This window comes from Bidens hawaiensis, unplaced genomic scaffold (assembly GCF_021521415.1).
Source record: "Bidens hawaiensis isolate Kalapana, Puna unplaced genomic scaffold, B.hawaiensis_p1.1 tig00014522_1, whole genome shotgun sequence".
NCBI lineage: Eukaryota > Viridiplantae > Streptophyta > Magnoliopsida > Asterales > Asteraceae > Bidens > Bidens hawaiensis.
The window spans coordinates 79,347-96,017 of NW_027492264.1; the positions used below are offsets into that span (position 1 = coordinate 79,347).

Consider the following 16,671-nt stretch of genomic DNA (forward strand, 5'->3'; position numbering starts at 1 on the left):
CTACCCATAAAGTAATACATCACGTCGATTCCAATACTCTTGTCACAGCACAGCTTGAAGCCCTTTCTAAAAAATTCGAACAACTTCAAGCCTAGCTATCAAAAACCAGACTCACATGTGACACTTGTGGAGGAAATCATAAGGAAAGTGACTGTAAACAACTCATCATGGCCATGGAAGAAGTCGATTCCATCGCCCGACAGAATAACGCTTTCAGCAATAACTACAATCCAGGATGGAGGAACCACCTGAATTTCAGTTGGAAAGACGGAGGTAACACTCAACCCTTACCCGGATTCGAGAAATGACCGATGAATCAATCCTTCCGGCCTAAACCTCAATTCCAAGATCAAAGTTCTAGTAGCCATTAAAACCCGAGCTACTTAAAGATCGAAGAGATGTTAATCTAACTCATGACCAAAACAAATGAAGCAGAGAATAAGGCCGACTCAAGAGCTGTTGATATCAGCCGAGAATTATTAAAACATGAAGCTAACCTCAAAAGTCAACAAGCATCAAATCGGACAAATTGCCTGACAATTATTCGAAAAACCACCCGACACTCTTCCAAGCAACACAATCACCGACCCGAATGCAACAACTAACGTTGTTACACTCAAAAGCGGTACAACCACTGTTGCCTCACCAACTTCAAACCAGTTACAGAAAAGGAATCTACTGATAAAACACGGGAAAAACTGACCCCAACGGGCACCGTACAACCCGAGGAGCCAGTCCGAATTTATGTTCCACCTATTCCATACCAGGAAGGCTAAAGCAGGAACGATTGGAAGCTCGATATGGGAATTTTTTAGAACTCTTTAAACAAATCCATATCAACATCCCTTTTGTCGAATCCATCGCTCAAATGCCAAAATATGCCAAGTTTCTCAAAGAAGTACTGACAAACAAAAGGAAGCTGGAGGAACTCTCGCATGTCACTCTGAGGGAAGAATGTTCAGCAGTCCTCCAAAGCAAGCTGCCAACAAAAATGACCGATCCAGGGAGCTTTACTATCCCTTGTCTTATAAGAAATTTTTATGTTAGCAATGCCCTGGCTGACCTAGGAGCTAGTATTAATTTAATGTCTTATGCGGTTTTTGCAAAACTAGGGATAGGAGAACCAAAGCCCACCCGCATGAGCATTCAATTAGTTGACCGATCTGTTAAATATCCTCGGGGCATTGTCGAAAACATGCTTGTTAAAATTGACAAGTTTGTTTCCCAGTAGATTTTGTAATTCTAGACATGGAGGAAGACAAATGTGTACCTCTAATTTTAGGAAGACCCTTCTTAGCCACTGCAAAGGCTATTATTGACGTTTGCACCGGAAAACTAACTCTTAGGGTCAATGATGGGGCAATCACTTTTGACATAGGAAAATCTAAGCAATATCCGCAACATCATGATGACACACTATATTGTGTCGACATCATAGATTCCATCGTGAGTTGCTATATGCGAGATTCCTCCATAATAAACCACTAGAAACATAAGTCTTAGATAAAACACTAAACATACACATTTTAGAAAACGAAAATATCAATGATGACTATCAGGAAGCATCAGAAGTATTATATGAAATCACCGAATGTAATGAAAAATCAAAACCATCAATCAAAGAACCACCGGCCTTAGAGTTAAAAGAACTACCAAGCCATCTCGAATACGCCTTTCTAGAAAAAGACTCTCAACTTCCAGTAATTATTTCATCTCACCTTTGTAAAGAAGAGAAAGACGAACTTCTTCAGGTTCTCAAAAACCATAAGAAGGCCATCGCATGGAAGATCATGGATATCAAGTGCATCAGTCCCTCCTTTTGTACTCACAAAATTCTCATGGAGGAAGAATACAAACCTGTGGTCCAACATCAAAGACGTCTCAATCCCAACATGCAAGATGTGGTGAAGAAAGAAGTAATCAAACTCCTTGATGCAGAATTAATCTACCCAATTTTGGATTCACCTTGGTTTAGTCCCGTTCAAGTAGTACCCATGAAGGGAGGAATGACGGTTGTAATGAACGAAAAGGATGAGCTAATACCGATGAGAACCATCACAGTCTGGCAGGTTTGTACTGACTACCGGAAACTTAATGACGCCACAAGAAAAGATCATTTTCCACTTTCTTTCATTGATCAAATGCTTGAACGAAATGTTCTACTGTTTTCTTGACGGATTTTCCGGATATTTCCAATTTCCTATTGCTCCTGAAGATCAGGAGAAAACCACTTTTACATGTCCATACAGAACCTTCGCCTACCGAAGAATTCCACTGGGATTATGTAATGCTCCAGCCAGCTTCCAGCGATGCATGGTAGCCATCTTTGATCGAACACTCTATGGAAGTATTCATGGACGACTTCTCAGTCTTTGGAGACTCTTTCGATCATTGTTTAAAAAATCTCGACAAAATGTTAGCCAGGTGTGAGGAAGTAAATCTAGTGCTCAACTGGGAGAAATGCCATATTATTGTTAAAGAAGGCATCATTCTCGGCCACAAGATTTCACAAAAGGGATTAGAGGTCGATAAAGAAAAAATAGAAACTATCTCTAAAATTCCGCACCCAACCTTAGTAAAAGCGATTAGAAATTTTCTAGGTCACGCAGGATTCTACCGACGTTTCATAAAAGATTTTTCCAAAATTTCTAGGCCTATGACCAAACTTCAAGAGAAAGACGCACCCTTTGTCTTCTCTGAAGAATGTGTTGAATCATTTAACATATTAAAGTATAAATTTGTCAACGCACCAATCATGACTACACCCGACTGGACCCTTCATTCGAAATCATGTGCGATGCAAGTGACTTTACAGTTGGAGCCGTACTTGGACAACGCAAGGAAAAACACTTTCACCCAATTTACTATGCCAGTAAAACTCTTAATGATGCACAAGAGAATTACACCACAACATAGAAAGAGTTACTAGCAGTAGTTTTTGCCTTTGAAAAATTTTGATCATACCTCGTTCTTTCACGTGATGTGCGTGGGACGGTCTGGCATGGGCCGGTTTGCGTGTCCGGAACAACACGTTTTGGAACAATAATACCTCGTTCTTTCCAAATCAATAGTTTACACCGATCATGCCACAATACATTACCTCTTCAATAAGCAAGATGTCAAAACAGACTTATCCGATGGATCCTACTACTCCTAGAATTCAACATAGAAGTCAAAGACAAGGGAGGAGCAGAAAATGTAGCCGCAGACCATCTCTCACGCTTAGAATGCCCAGCTTCAGAGGAACATCACGAAGAAATTATCAATGATAATTTCCCATATGAAATTCTCATGCGCATCCAAGCGGTCATAGAAGAGAAAGACAAAAGCCCTTGGTATGCCGACTTCGTAAACTATCTAGCTTGTAGAATCCTAAGAAAATGACTTACTCATCAACAACGGAAGAAATTCTTCTCCGACCTTAAGTTTTACTTCTAGGAAGACCGTACTTGTTTAGAATAGGTGCCGATCAGGTTCTTCATAGGTGTGTAGTAGGAAAGGAAGCCTTAGATATTGTCAAACATTGCCATGAAGGACCAACTGGTGGACACCACGGTACCGCCACTGTAGCAGGAAAGGAAGCCTTAGATATTCTCAAACATTGCCATGAAGGACCAACTGGTGGACACCACGGTACCGCCACTACGATCAGAAAAGTATTTGATGCAGGATTCTTCTGGCCCACCATATACAAAGATACACATGCTTTGATCCAAGCATGCGATGCTTGTCAGAGAGCCGGAAACATCTCAGCCAAAAATGAGATGGCTTAGAAAGGCATTCAAATTTGTGAAGTCTTTGATGTATGGGGAATAGATTTCATGGGCCCATTTCCTAACTCATTCGAAAATAAATACATCCTTGTAGCAGTCGACTACGTATCTAAATGGGTAGAGGCACAAGCTCTTCCCACTAACGATGCTCGAGTAGTACGATTTCTGAAAAAGTTATTTTCACGATTCGACACTTCAAAAACCCTAATCAGTGACAGAGGTACTCACTTCTGTAATGCTTTAATGGACAAAGTCTTAGCGTGATATGGAGTTCACCACCTACTGGCAACACCATATCACCCTTAGACTAGTGGGCAAGTAGAGGTCTCGAATCGAGGAATTAAAAGGATCTTAGAAAGAACCATAGGAATGAATCGCAAAAATTGGGCAGAAAAGTTAGATGACGCTTTGTGGGCCCTTAGGACAGCCTACAAAACCCCCATAGGAATGACACCCTTCAAACTCGTTTATGGGAAAGCATGTCATCTACCGGTAGAATTAAAACACAAAGCCTACTGGACTCTCAGAGCAGTGAACCTCGATCTAATGTCCGCCGCATAAACCAAGATCAAATTCACGAACTCAAAGAACTGAAAACATTAACCTATGAAAATTCTTGGTCTTACAAAGAAAAGACTAAATGCTTGCACGACGCCCATTTAAAAGGAAACAAGAAATTCCAAGTTGGCGATCGTGTATTATTATACAACACATGTTTACGTCTTTTCCCAGGAAAATTGAAATCATGATGGACAACCCATACGTATTTGAATCAGTCTTTGACTATGGGACAGTCGAGATCTCAAATTCAAACGGCCAAAAGTTTAAAGTAAATGGACATCGATTAAAACCATATATCGATGGACCATTTGAAGAAGTTTCGAAGGTAGTAACCCTTCAACAACCTGAATAGGAAATTTAGGAAACAATGTCTGGCCAAGACCTTCATAAACTAGGCTTTGTAAATATTTAAAAAAAACACCACGGGGGCGTGCTTAAGGAAGCACAGTGCTATGCCAAAAATTACCGGCCAGAATCTTCGCTGCAAAAATCTCAGTCAGACTGATTTGTAACAGAATTTTTAGAGTAAAAACACAGGCCGTGCTCCCAAAAGCATGGGGCCATGCTTAGGTATCTGGTTGGCTATAATAGGCACCAATTGTCAATGCATTTTTGCACCAACCAAAACCAAAACAACCCTCTCTAAAAATTCAACGTGCCTACTGAAATGAGTGAAGCAATTCCCGTCCCTCGACAACCGAGAAACGATGCCTGCGATGTTTCCAAAACCGAGATTCTCTTGAAACTTCAAGAACTCGTCAAGGAACTCACTGAAATGCGAAATGAATCTATTTGCTGAGATGCGCCTCGTTCAACTCACCGAATAAGGGGAAAACATGAAAATGGAACTTCGAGACATTAACGAACAACTCCAGTTTCAAGTTCTCGGTTTCATGTACTTTCCACCACCAAGGCCATTCGGAGGAGGAGAACCTTTCGTGGAAATCTAGGAAACTTATTTTCTGTATGTTTGTGTAAACAAGTGAATTACATGCATTGTGCTAGGAATTTCGGGCTTAACCCGAATATTTTCTTATTTTTAGGAAAACCGGGCTTATCCTGTATTTGTTTTAGGACCTTTTAATTTTAATGAAAAGTAATTTTTAAGTTGACCAAACTTCTAAAATACCATGCTAAACATCATTTTAAAAATTCTGGCTCCCGCGTTTGGCTGAAAAATAAAAGAAAAATCTCATTAACTAAAAGCACGGATCGTGCTTCAAGAAGCACGAGGCCGTGGTCACCCTAGAATCTTCAGCATGATACACGTTGACTCCGTACAATTCTCTGACTCTAGAACATTTATTCCCCTAGCAGCACGAAGCCGTGCTTCCAAAAGAACGGGGCCATGTTCGACTTTCTGGTCTCTATATACTGCATCCAAAAACTCAGTATTCCATTCACACCAAACACAACATTACTGAAATAGAAAGCAAGAAAGTTGAATGGAGGCCAGAAAGGCAAGCAACATGAATCTTTTTCAAACCTTGAGGAAGAGATCATGAGGCTACAATGCATTATGAGAGACCAAGTATAAAGCAACATCCAAACTGAAGCTCGCGTAATCGAGCTAATCAACAAAGTCGAACTACTTCGGTTCGAAAACTTCCATGTTGTGGATGGCCACCACAAGGATGTGGCTTCAAAGCTCAACTTTCTCAACCGGGAAATCGTAAACATTGACAAAAAGCTTTCAAGCTCTTGGAAGTTAAACGAGCACCACCAAACATTCCAGACTTGTTCGGGAATGGTGGTTGTTAAAGTCCCGACTTTGTTTTATGATGAAGTTGCTCCCGCTAATGTTATGTGTTAAGATCTAGGATTGTTGTTGTACTTTTCATTTCTACTATGTTTAATTATGACTTTATGTTTTATGTTTTTAATGAAATTTAGGACTTTTAATTAAATCTTAAACTAACTCGCGAAGAAAATCAGTTAAAAAATGAACCAGCTCGAAAAATAAACAAAATAAAAAAAGAAGTTGCCTGCATTATGCAGCACGGTATCGTGCTTCCAAAAGAACGGCGCTGTGCTTTTATGTCCAGTGAAGTTAAGGATTTTTAACAAATAAAATAACTTTTCCAACCACCCAACCCTAAAAACAACTTAGTTTCGAAACAACAAACCGCCGACCAACCCCCTATTTCACTAATTTATTCATCAAATCTTCAATATCGAACCAAAGGTATGTTAGTTTAACGACTATATTGTTCAAATTCATCTTTCTAGGTTTAGTTTAACCCTAAAATATCTCAAATTGATTAAATCGGGTCTAAACCCGAACATTATATGGTTTATTCTATTAGTTTAGGATGATGAATTATTAAATAGTTGTTTGTTAAAGTTTAATTGAAATGAACCATTCGGGTTTTGGATCTTAGATGAATATCCAACAAACTAATTAACCCAATTGTTATAACCGGTTAGAAACAAAGGTTCGAATCTGGATAAAGTAGAAATTTGGATTAAAAACACGAATCGTGCTTTGAACAACACAAATTGTGGTCACCTTTTGGTCAACCAAAAGTAAAATTCTGTAGGAATTGACAATCAACAGCAGCACGGTACCGTTCTTTTGAAATCACGCCGCCGTACTTTGCTCTCTGTTCTAGCATAGTGATAATTTTTGTTGAATTTTGACTAATTTGGGTACAAATTGCAGATGGCCGAGTATGAGGACGATGTTCATGCATTTCTGGTCTTTCCCGGATGCAATGCAAGGAACAGACAGGCTAACTCCATACTAACCTACCTAAACCGACGATTTCCAGAACCAAACTTCTAAGCCTGCAGAAACACATTGTGCCAAGTCAATTAATGGGACCGGTACAAGACATTTGTGAAAGGGTCGTGGAAAAGGGTTTTTGTTCAAACGGGAGTAGCGGTAACAGAACTGGCAAAGGAGTTCTTAGCTTCTTTCAACATAAAGACCAAAAATTGGACATGTGGGATGAAGATGCCATCGAATTTGAATTTAGATGTGGGGTGAATGGCACACAACTTCTGTCACCCAACTGGTAATTGATCTGGGAATCTACACAACCGCGGAAACTGACTCAGAAAAATGCAACTGACTTATGGTACTGAAGAATATGATGCAAGCGCTTTGAAGAGCACAACACTATATGACCCGCTCATGAGATACATTCACCGTCAGCTCAGTCACACTGCCACGACTCAAGGTTAAAGTGAGGGGGTTGTTAACTTAAGGGATCTTTAGGCAGTGTACTGCATGAAGAATGACGAACCATGCAACATCACATTATTATTCTGTAAGCTTTTCATGAAAAATGCAACTGCCAAAGGAAATTCCCTGATTTTTGATGGCCCTTGGATATATAACCTTTATATGGCCTATAATGTGGACAGAGAAGGGAACCGAAGCCTAGACTCGATAGCTTTCAGCCTTGATTATTGCCAACGCATGCAGATGGTTCAGCGAATCAGTCAGAACCCGGATATGTGGAGGTTCTGAGATAAGTATAACCAGGTTTGGGACACCGAAGACCCTGCAGAGATGATGCTTTAGGATGTGCCCGAGAGACGGGGATCACCGCCTAGACAATACCGACGCCGCATCGACTATCAGTGAGGAGGCCCATCTTCATCATGGCCGGCCCAGATCGTCATACGACAGCCGATACTCTTTCGAGGGTTTGTTTGGAGTCATTGATCAATTCTCAGCTAACACTACAGCCTCATTTGATAGGATCACAGGTCAAATCGCAGCCTCGGATGCACAGAGGGCAGCAAAGTGTGAGGAAATGAGGAGAGAGATTGATCGATTGGGTTATCGCATGGATAGGCAGTGGGGACCTTTTGACCCGGTCACGGGTAACTGATGAGTGTCAGTACTGGTAGCTGCAGGGGTTGGTAGTACCTTTATGACATTAATATTATTTGTGTTTTAAACAATTTACTTTCTGTCGTACTTGTTTATTTGTTTGTTTGGTTAGACACTTTTATGGCCCTGGGTGGCAAGACATTATTAGTAGGGCAAGGGATGGATGATTCCATACCCAATTTTCAACAAATTATGCTTGGTTGTTTGCAGTTTTATATTATACAGGTATAAAACTGGAAACAGACGATAAACAGGGATGCTCTGTCGAAATTTCGTTAGCCCGTAGGGAAGTACATCTCCATTTTAACCCACCATGCTTGTTTAGAATTTTTATCTTTTCATGAATCTTTCCACATTGAGGATAATGTGAGATTTAAGTGTGGGGAGGGGAATTACTTGACCCATTGCTTGCTCAAATAATCATAAAAAAAAATATTAAAAATATTTGGCAGCAAACAAAGATTATTTTTATAAAACCTAAAGAGAAATCCAAGAAATTTTTTTTGCAATAACCAATTACTATTCTATTATAACCAAAAAAAAGTGAAAAAGTAAAAAAAAAAAAAGAAGTTTTGTAATACTGAGAAGAAATTTATGTAAAATATGGCGTTTATACCCAATCCCTTCGTTACTGTGAGATAAAACCTCATGCCATATATATTGTTTCCGAAGCTTTGAGTGAGTCATATGTTTCGTGTGATTTAGAACTTGTCGCAAATATTCATTTCAAGACCACATGAAGCGTTGCATAAAGAAGAAGGTAATTATATCATCATTCCCCAAATCACAAAACCCAAAAACCTTAACCAAAACCCTACCACTTTATCCATCTCACCGGTGAAATACAACACTGTTCTTTTACCCGCGGACCCTAAAGAACTGGGAATGCATTCTTTCGATTTCAAATTCCTTTTCTGCATACATTTCGCAAAACCTAGGTTGCCTTCAGAACTTAGGGAGAGAATTTTTCTCTTTAGCAATGAGGTGAGGAAAAAGTGGCGCCAAGACGATAAAAAGCCACCATTTTGTGGAATTTCCAAAAACACAATGAAAATAAGAGCAAAAAAAAGATACGAACGATGCTTAGGTTGTGGAAACTGTCCCACGAAGGAAGATGTAGAAAAAGTCAAACTCAGTCTCAGCATGAATATACCGAGCTAATGAGGGTGGGGGCTATTAGGATCAAAGCCGAATGATCCACTAGAGTTGGGAGTTATGTTCAGAGCAATGCAGTCTTAAGGATCTGACCTTAAAAGAGTAACTTGGTTTGTTTAAAAAAAAAAAAAAAATAGCAATCGGGAGAAAGGAGCTAACCGTTGAAGATATCTTAAGACTCTCGACAATCAGCAGAAGTTGTATTTACCATCATCATTAACCTAAGCCCTTGAACCACCACAAAATAACAAGATCCCTACTCACACAAAACCAACCCAATTACCTTATGATCTATGCAACCCTTCACAACGGTGGAGATTTGAACTTGTTACAAGCTTATTTATCACAATTTGCATATTGACTAAGAGTTTTCACATGCATACATCACAAGTATGATCAAATACAAAATCGAGTGTGAGTGAACATTGTGAGAACGTGACGTTCTGCATAAACAGAGGCTCATAAATACATAATTTCTTTTTTATTTATCGCTACATATATTCCTACGGATTAAGGTTGGGTATTTTGTTTCCAATTTCTTGGAACTCTTTTAGGGGATGTTTAGGCTATAATCCAAGTTTGCTGTTTTTAGAAAGTATTTATAAATAGATTGCTTGAGGACAAGCAATGTTCAAGTGTGGGGATGTTTGATGTACATAAAATTATACATCTTTTTAGCATCAAATAATCTCTAAAAACTGCAATTTCTATCAAATAACATAGCACATAAGGCTACTTATCATAATAAAATGTAATTTCGGGTGAAACCGAGCCCCAAACAAAGAAACAAGCGAAAAGACGAAGAAAAATGGAAGAAAACACAAGAAAAATAAGAAACACGCCCCATACCTCAAGAAACACGCATCCATGCTTCTAAGCACCAGAAAAAACAAAAATCTACAAGAAAAGACAAAAACTGGGAACAAAAGCACGTGGTCGTGCCTTCGACCACGGGCCGTGGTCATCTACAAGAAAAGACAAAACGAGTTTGGCACATGTCATAAAAATGCACGGGGCGTGCCTACGTAAGCACGGGGTCGTGCTTCACACTCCAGATTGCCTATAAATAGCTTATGTTGCACTCATTTGGTGTGCTTGGAAAAGAGTTCTATCAGGTTTTCACTTATAAAAATACACACTAACACTCACATTGAAGATCTAGTGAAGAGTTTGAAGGCTTGGAGGTCATCATCATCAACCATCATCATCGATTGTTCTAGATTAATCATGTGTTTGTTATTATCATCCATTCTAGTGTTCATAATAATGCTCATTATGAGCTAAACTCCATTTACCATCTAATATCTATGAAGAAGCTTTGTTTTACTTGATAATAATATAAAACATGTGGTTAGTCTAGTAAAGTACATGGTTATCTTACAATTATATTTTGATGAGAAATATTTCACCATCTTAAATCAACAATTCAAATTTGGTGATTGTCAATTCTATTGGCAATCATTCATGATCGATTCGTGTTCTTGAAAAATAGATATACTTTGATAAATTATCAAAACATGGATCCTTATATTGTATTTAGAAATGATGAGATATAAGTTATGATCTATTTCTCTAAGTCTTGGTAATCCGAAAATGGCATTGCTTAGGATATCATGCTAGTTAAAGAAATCATATGTTAACGGAATGTGTAATTATAACCTACTTAAATCAACCTAGGGGAGGTTGTGTGACTAAACTACAACCACCCGAAGTTGTTAGAATTGGTATTTGAGAAATCGAAGTCAATCCTAATCTTTCTACTTTACGAAACTACTTGCCAACTTAAATTGACATTCTCGAGGTAGCATGACATTAGAAAAGGGTGGACTTTAAAATGCGCATGTTGCTCCTTTTCTATCAAAGATGCTCACTTAAGGCTTAAGGAGCTATCTATCATATATTATTACTGCAAGTTACCACATGTTTACATATTAATTATCAAGGATAAAATGGAGTGGATTCTTGATCTTAGATGGTAACCTTCCTATAATTGAACTACTTGTTTAGAATTTCTCGTCTTGGTCACATATATATTATATATAAGTATTTATATTTTATAAAAAGTTCAAAAATTAACCCCAAAATGATTAAAACCTCCGATTAAAGTAAAACAACGATTTATTATTAGAAACATTTGTGTCCACGGATCGATACTTGGTTCTTACCAATGTTATTCTACATATACGATAGGTACACTTGCCTATTTTATGTGTGTTTAGTCTTTGTAGAAATCACTTTTATAAATTTAAAATACGATCTTGTGCAAAATCTTAAATCATCTCATCTTTCATATTTCACCACACTAACGCAGCACGCATCACCAGCTCACTCAAGCCTTTTTATCTTTCACTTTTGAGTCTTTAGTTACTGCTCATTTAGGGCTGCATGAAAACTATTTTGGTCATGGTCATTTTGGCCGGTTTCCAAAAATTGGCTTTTATTTTCAATGTTGAGTTTTTTGTTATCAAAACTGTTTCTTGGTCAAAATGATCGTTTGACTATGTGATGGAGGCACAAGTATTGAAGAACATGTCATGTTGTATTTGGAGGCCATGATCGTGCTTTGGCCCATGAAAATGGGCTTAACTTGGCCACGAAGCTCTGTGTCTAGCCCATTACCAGTCAAATCGAAGCTTGAAACGAGAAGCACATCGTGGGAAACAGCCTACAGCGGTTTGGCCCAAGTCCGAAGCCCAAAAACGCCTCCTAAATAAAGTTATTGGACATTTTATGTTTTTTGTCGGTTTTTGCATTTTTCTTTTTGGGTTTGTGTTTGGCCCATGACCTTTATTGGGCTCATTTCGTATTAGAAACTTTATTTATATTCGGTACATGTAATGGGAAAGATCAGACTTCAATTTTGATAATAAAGATTTTTACTTCATTTTCCCTTGACCTTTGGGTGGGATTTGGGAGTTTTGGGAAGTTCTTCACGGGTATTCTTAGAATCAATGTGAACCGATCTTCGTTATCGTTCACCGCTGCATCACTATGGTTGACTTTCTTATGGTCAACTGCACATGCTGGTGGTTCGTTATTTATTTTCTGAATATTTCAGCTACTATTTGCTTGTTGGAAGGTTAAGATCTTTCTTGGTACAAACAATCAAAAAATCAATCTATTGAAACCATTGTCTTAATAGAAGTTAATAAAGATCAGAGGTTGATTTGTGTGATTAGTGTTATAAGTCAATCTTTGTCTGACTTGTATTGGACTGAAAATTCTGTATTGGAGGTCCAGATAGTTATTTATCCAATCTGAATGTTTTCGTGTATCTTAATACCAGCATTTTGTTTAATCGTGAGTTTCTGGCAATGTTTGACTTTTTTCTGATCAATTTTTGACAATAATTGGGTTTGGTGGATCGATCAGTATTCTTGATTCTTACAATACATGCAATATTGTTATATGCAAGTTTAATTTAGTCATCGGGCATGATAATCAAAGTTTAATTATAAATGGAAGTCAACAAAAGAACCTGTAAAATGGTATTACTGAGCAACTGGTTTGGACTATTAATAAAGTTATCATATCCGCATCAGTTTCTACATCTTTCATTTAATGGACTTATTTGACTTTCTCCAGGACAAACTTGTCATCCGGATACCGTTGACTTATCCCGGATTAATAGTTGGTGCATATGGCACAAGAATAGTAAAAAAATGGATATAGATGAAGGGGTAGTTTGGGAAATACGGTAGTGTGCTATTTGGATAGAAGATGGTCATTTTATAGCAGAAGAGTTATGTTGGCTTTCTTATATTCAAAATTTAGCTGAGTGGTATGAAATGGTCCCTTCTTATTCTATTAAATAAAAACAAAGATACACAAAGAGATATGACTTATGAGAGACTTTTTGTTAAGGGAAAAACCATGCTTTCATTAAATAAAAAACAAACGCTATAAATATCCTACATACCCAACAGAACTAAACAAATATTTCCTGCAAATTCAAGCATTCACGATTAACTGTGAATTGATTGCCAAGTATATATAACCGGTATATATGTTAATGACAGAACTAGTCAGAAGGTAATATGTGTAACATCATATCAAACACGTCAAAACCGAACAATCAAACTCGCTTTATTGTGCAATCAACATCAAAAAGAGTATTAGGCGTAGCTATATATCTGGACTAAGATACTCATGCTGTGACGGACTAATTATCTTATTCACAGCTCTACCCAGTAGATGAGGTCACTAATGAATTCGGCCATGGATGTAAAACCATTCAACTCAAGCTGCTTCCTAGACCCATATAAACGCAGACCTTTCAACTGATAGATGCTCCGCGGTAGAGTAGTTATGCATGTACCAGCTATCCGTACTTCTTTTAAACATTCTAAAGCCCCAAGTTCCTCTGGCAATTTCATAATATTATCACAATAGACGAGCTGTAAACGGTTTAAACATTTCAACTTACAGAGGCTGTTGGGAATATCTCGTAAGGATTCGCAACCCAATATGATTAAGTGCTCTAAAGACTCTAATTCGTGTATATTCTCAGGTAATTGCTCAAGAGACAAACAAAAATAAAGTTCAAGTGATTTTAGATGTTTTAACATACAAATGCTACCCGAAAGATGTTTTAGCATACAATATGATTAAGTGCTCTAAAGACTCTAATTCGTGTATATTCTCAGGTAATTGCTCAAGAGACAAACAAAAATAGAGTTCAAGTGATTTTAGATGTTTTAGCATACAAATGCTACCCGAAAGATGTTGAAACTGCTGCTTCTCTAAGGATAGCATCTCTAGACTTTCTAATCGCCAGAGATCACAAGGAACATTTCCTTTAGCTGAAAGCTCTTTTAAATATTGCAAATCACAAATTTTTTCCAAAATGTACTCAAGGTTTTCGCAAGTGCATGGACCAAAAGAAATAAGTTTCTCAACATTTCCACTCGGTGAGGATCTAGGTTCAACATATTCACATTTAAACCCAAACCTTGGCAGATTATTTTTTGGATGCAGTGGGCATACATCTACACAATGTACATTTACTTTTACTGTATCTTTTGAATCAAGATCACCTGATTTATGTTGTTTGTCAACCTTAAAATATGCAAAATTAAAGCATAGGCTTAAGCTCAAGTAGACAAGCTTTTTAAGACATCCCACTGGAGCGTGAATTTCTTGAAGATAAGAACATTCTTCAAGATATAATTTCTCAAGATGTGGAGTTAGCACAAGATTAAGGTTACGCACCTTAGAGCCACTTAGGTTGAGGACTTTGAGGTTCCAACATTCAAACGGCAATTGAAGTTCTACAAAGCCTTTACATCCATCTAGAATTAACTTCTCGAGACGTGGAGTCAGTCCAAGATGAAGTTTACTCACCTTACAACCACTGAGTTTGAGGACTTTGAGGTTCGGGCATTCAACAGGCAATTGGAGTTCTACAAAGTCCCTACATCCTTTAAGATTTAATATTTCGAGATGTGGAGTCATTCTAAGGTCAAAGGTTCTCAAATATGAATTACTGAGGTCAAGGAATTTAAGCTTAGCATGAACCTGTCAAAAGGAGAAAAAAACAGATGAATATCAACGTACTGACAAAATATAACATTATATGCATTATGAGAAACAACCTATCAAACATTATTCTACCTTTATTTCTCCCCCTTTCCGGAGTTTAGATCTATTGCTCGCACACATTTTAAGGTTAACAAGCTTATTTGCTTGATATGCTTCAGGTAATGACGAAAAAGGGTAATTAGGCCAACATAGAGATTGTAAAGTATCAGGTAATAAGTATTGGCTAACTTCATCATCTTCTGGCAAGAATTTCTGTGCAACATCATTCACATGCAGTAATCTAAGTTCCTTCATCTTTCTAAGACCTTTCATAATAGTTTCTGGAAAGACGCGCGCACTAAAAAGTTCTAGTTTTATACTTCTGGTTGCTTCAGTGCCCTAAAATAAGAATTAAAAAAAAAAAAAAAAACTGGTATGAAAAATTTTCATAGCAACTAAAAATTTCTTAGTTTTCCACCTTTCATATAAACTTGACACGTACCGATTCATTAACTAGTATATCTTCAATTTCCTCTTCATTCCACAAGCGACTATGTTTTCTAGGTTCGTTAGGGTGCAAGCGTCGAACAATATTGTGGCCCATTTCTTCTATATGATCATGGAAGCCCAATATGTCTTCATCTGAAATAGTTATCAAAGATTTCTGTTGGAGAACACTTAAACCAATTTGAGCATTAAATCCACAACTTTCAAGTATTCTGATCACTTTGTGTCTTTTTTCACCTTTCAGTATGCATACAACATCAAGGAATATTTCTTTCTCATCATTTTCTAGACCATCATAGCTTATTTCCAATCTTTTTAGAGTTTTCTCTAGCGGGATTGTTTTTAGTCTTTTTATTGCATCTACCCATTCACGCTCAGTTCTACCATAAAGATGTGAACCCAAAACCTTGATGGTTAAAGGAAGGCCAGCAGCATATTGTACAACTTTTCTAGATAACTTTTCATACCCGTGAAATGGAATCTCTCTCTTATATGCATACCTACTAAAGAGACAAACTGCTTCCTCGTGTGACAACAAATTAACATCATGAATATAGTTCACTCCATGTGCCACCAACACTTGCCGATCTCTTGTTGTGATGATGATTCTACTTCCTGGCTTAAACCAAGTAAGTTCACCTGCTAACGCCTCCAACTGGTCTATATCATCCACATCATCTAGAACAACTATAGCCTTTCGACCACACATAATCTTTTTCATCTTATATTTGCCATCAGAAACCCCATCAACAACTATGCTTGGATCATTTAGCACAGCTGAAAGGACTTGTTTTTGCAATTCCTTCAAGCCAGTGTTGGAAATCAGAAGCACAAGATTTATGATAATGAAAAGAAATGAAATGGATATTTATTGAATAATGTAAATATCTTGGTGCCGAACAAAGGGTGTCGGCCCTCACCCTTATATACACAAGGATTTTGGCGGTTAACTGTCAACAAACAAAACGGTTATGACAGTTATAATCAACTGTAATAACTGTCAATATAACCGTCATCTGTTTGTAACAATATTAACCGACAACTACTTATTTTTACAATGATAATAATAACAATAACCTAAGTACTAATGTTTATTTACATATGCTAAGTATGATAAGATTTACAAATGATGTTTATACTAATAACACACTCCCCTAAACATCATAAATTAAGGAGAGGTCTTGTAAGTGGGCAGACTTTGGATTGCTTCTTCAACAGCTTTTGTAGCTCCAGAAAAATTGAATCTTCGTCTCTTGAGTATACGTTTTGCTGCATTCTAGTCACCATTGAGATATAATGCATAATCTGATT

General features: G+C 37.6%; 1 protein-coding gene and 1 pseudogene across 1 annotated transcript; both read right to left on the bottom strand.

Moving 5' to 3' along the window:
- Positions 1-13,908: 13,908 nt before the first annotated feature.
- Positions 13,909-16,087, bottom strand: LOC143546935 (uncharacterized). The gene is made up of 2 exons (XM_077038480.1): positions 14,947-16,087; positions 13,909-14,850 (listed from the first exon to the last, which is right to left on the bottom strand). The coding sequence occupies exons 1-2, from the start codon at positions 15,184-15,186 to the stop codon at positions 13,909-13,911; spliced, it is 1,182 nt and encodes a 393-aa protein (XP_076894595.1). The 5' UTR covers positions 15,187-16,087.
- LOC143546936 (TMV resistance protein N pseudogene) lies at positions 15,335-16,081 on the bottom strand (annotated as a pseudogene).
- Positions 16,088-16,671: the final 584 nt, after the last annotated feature.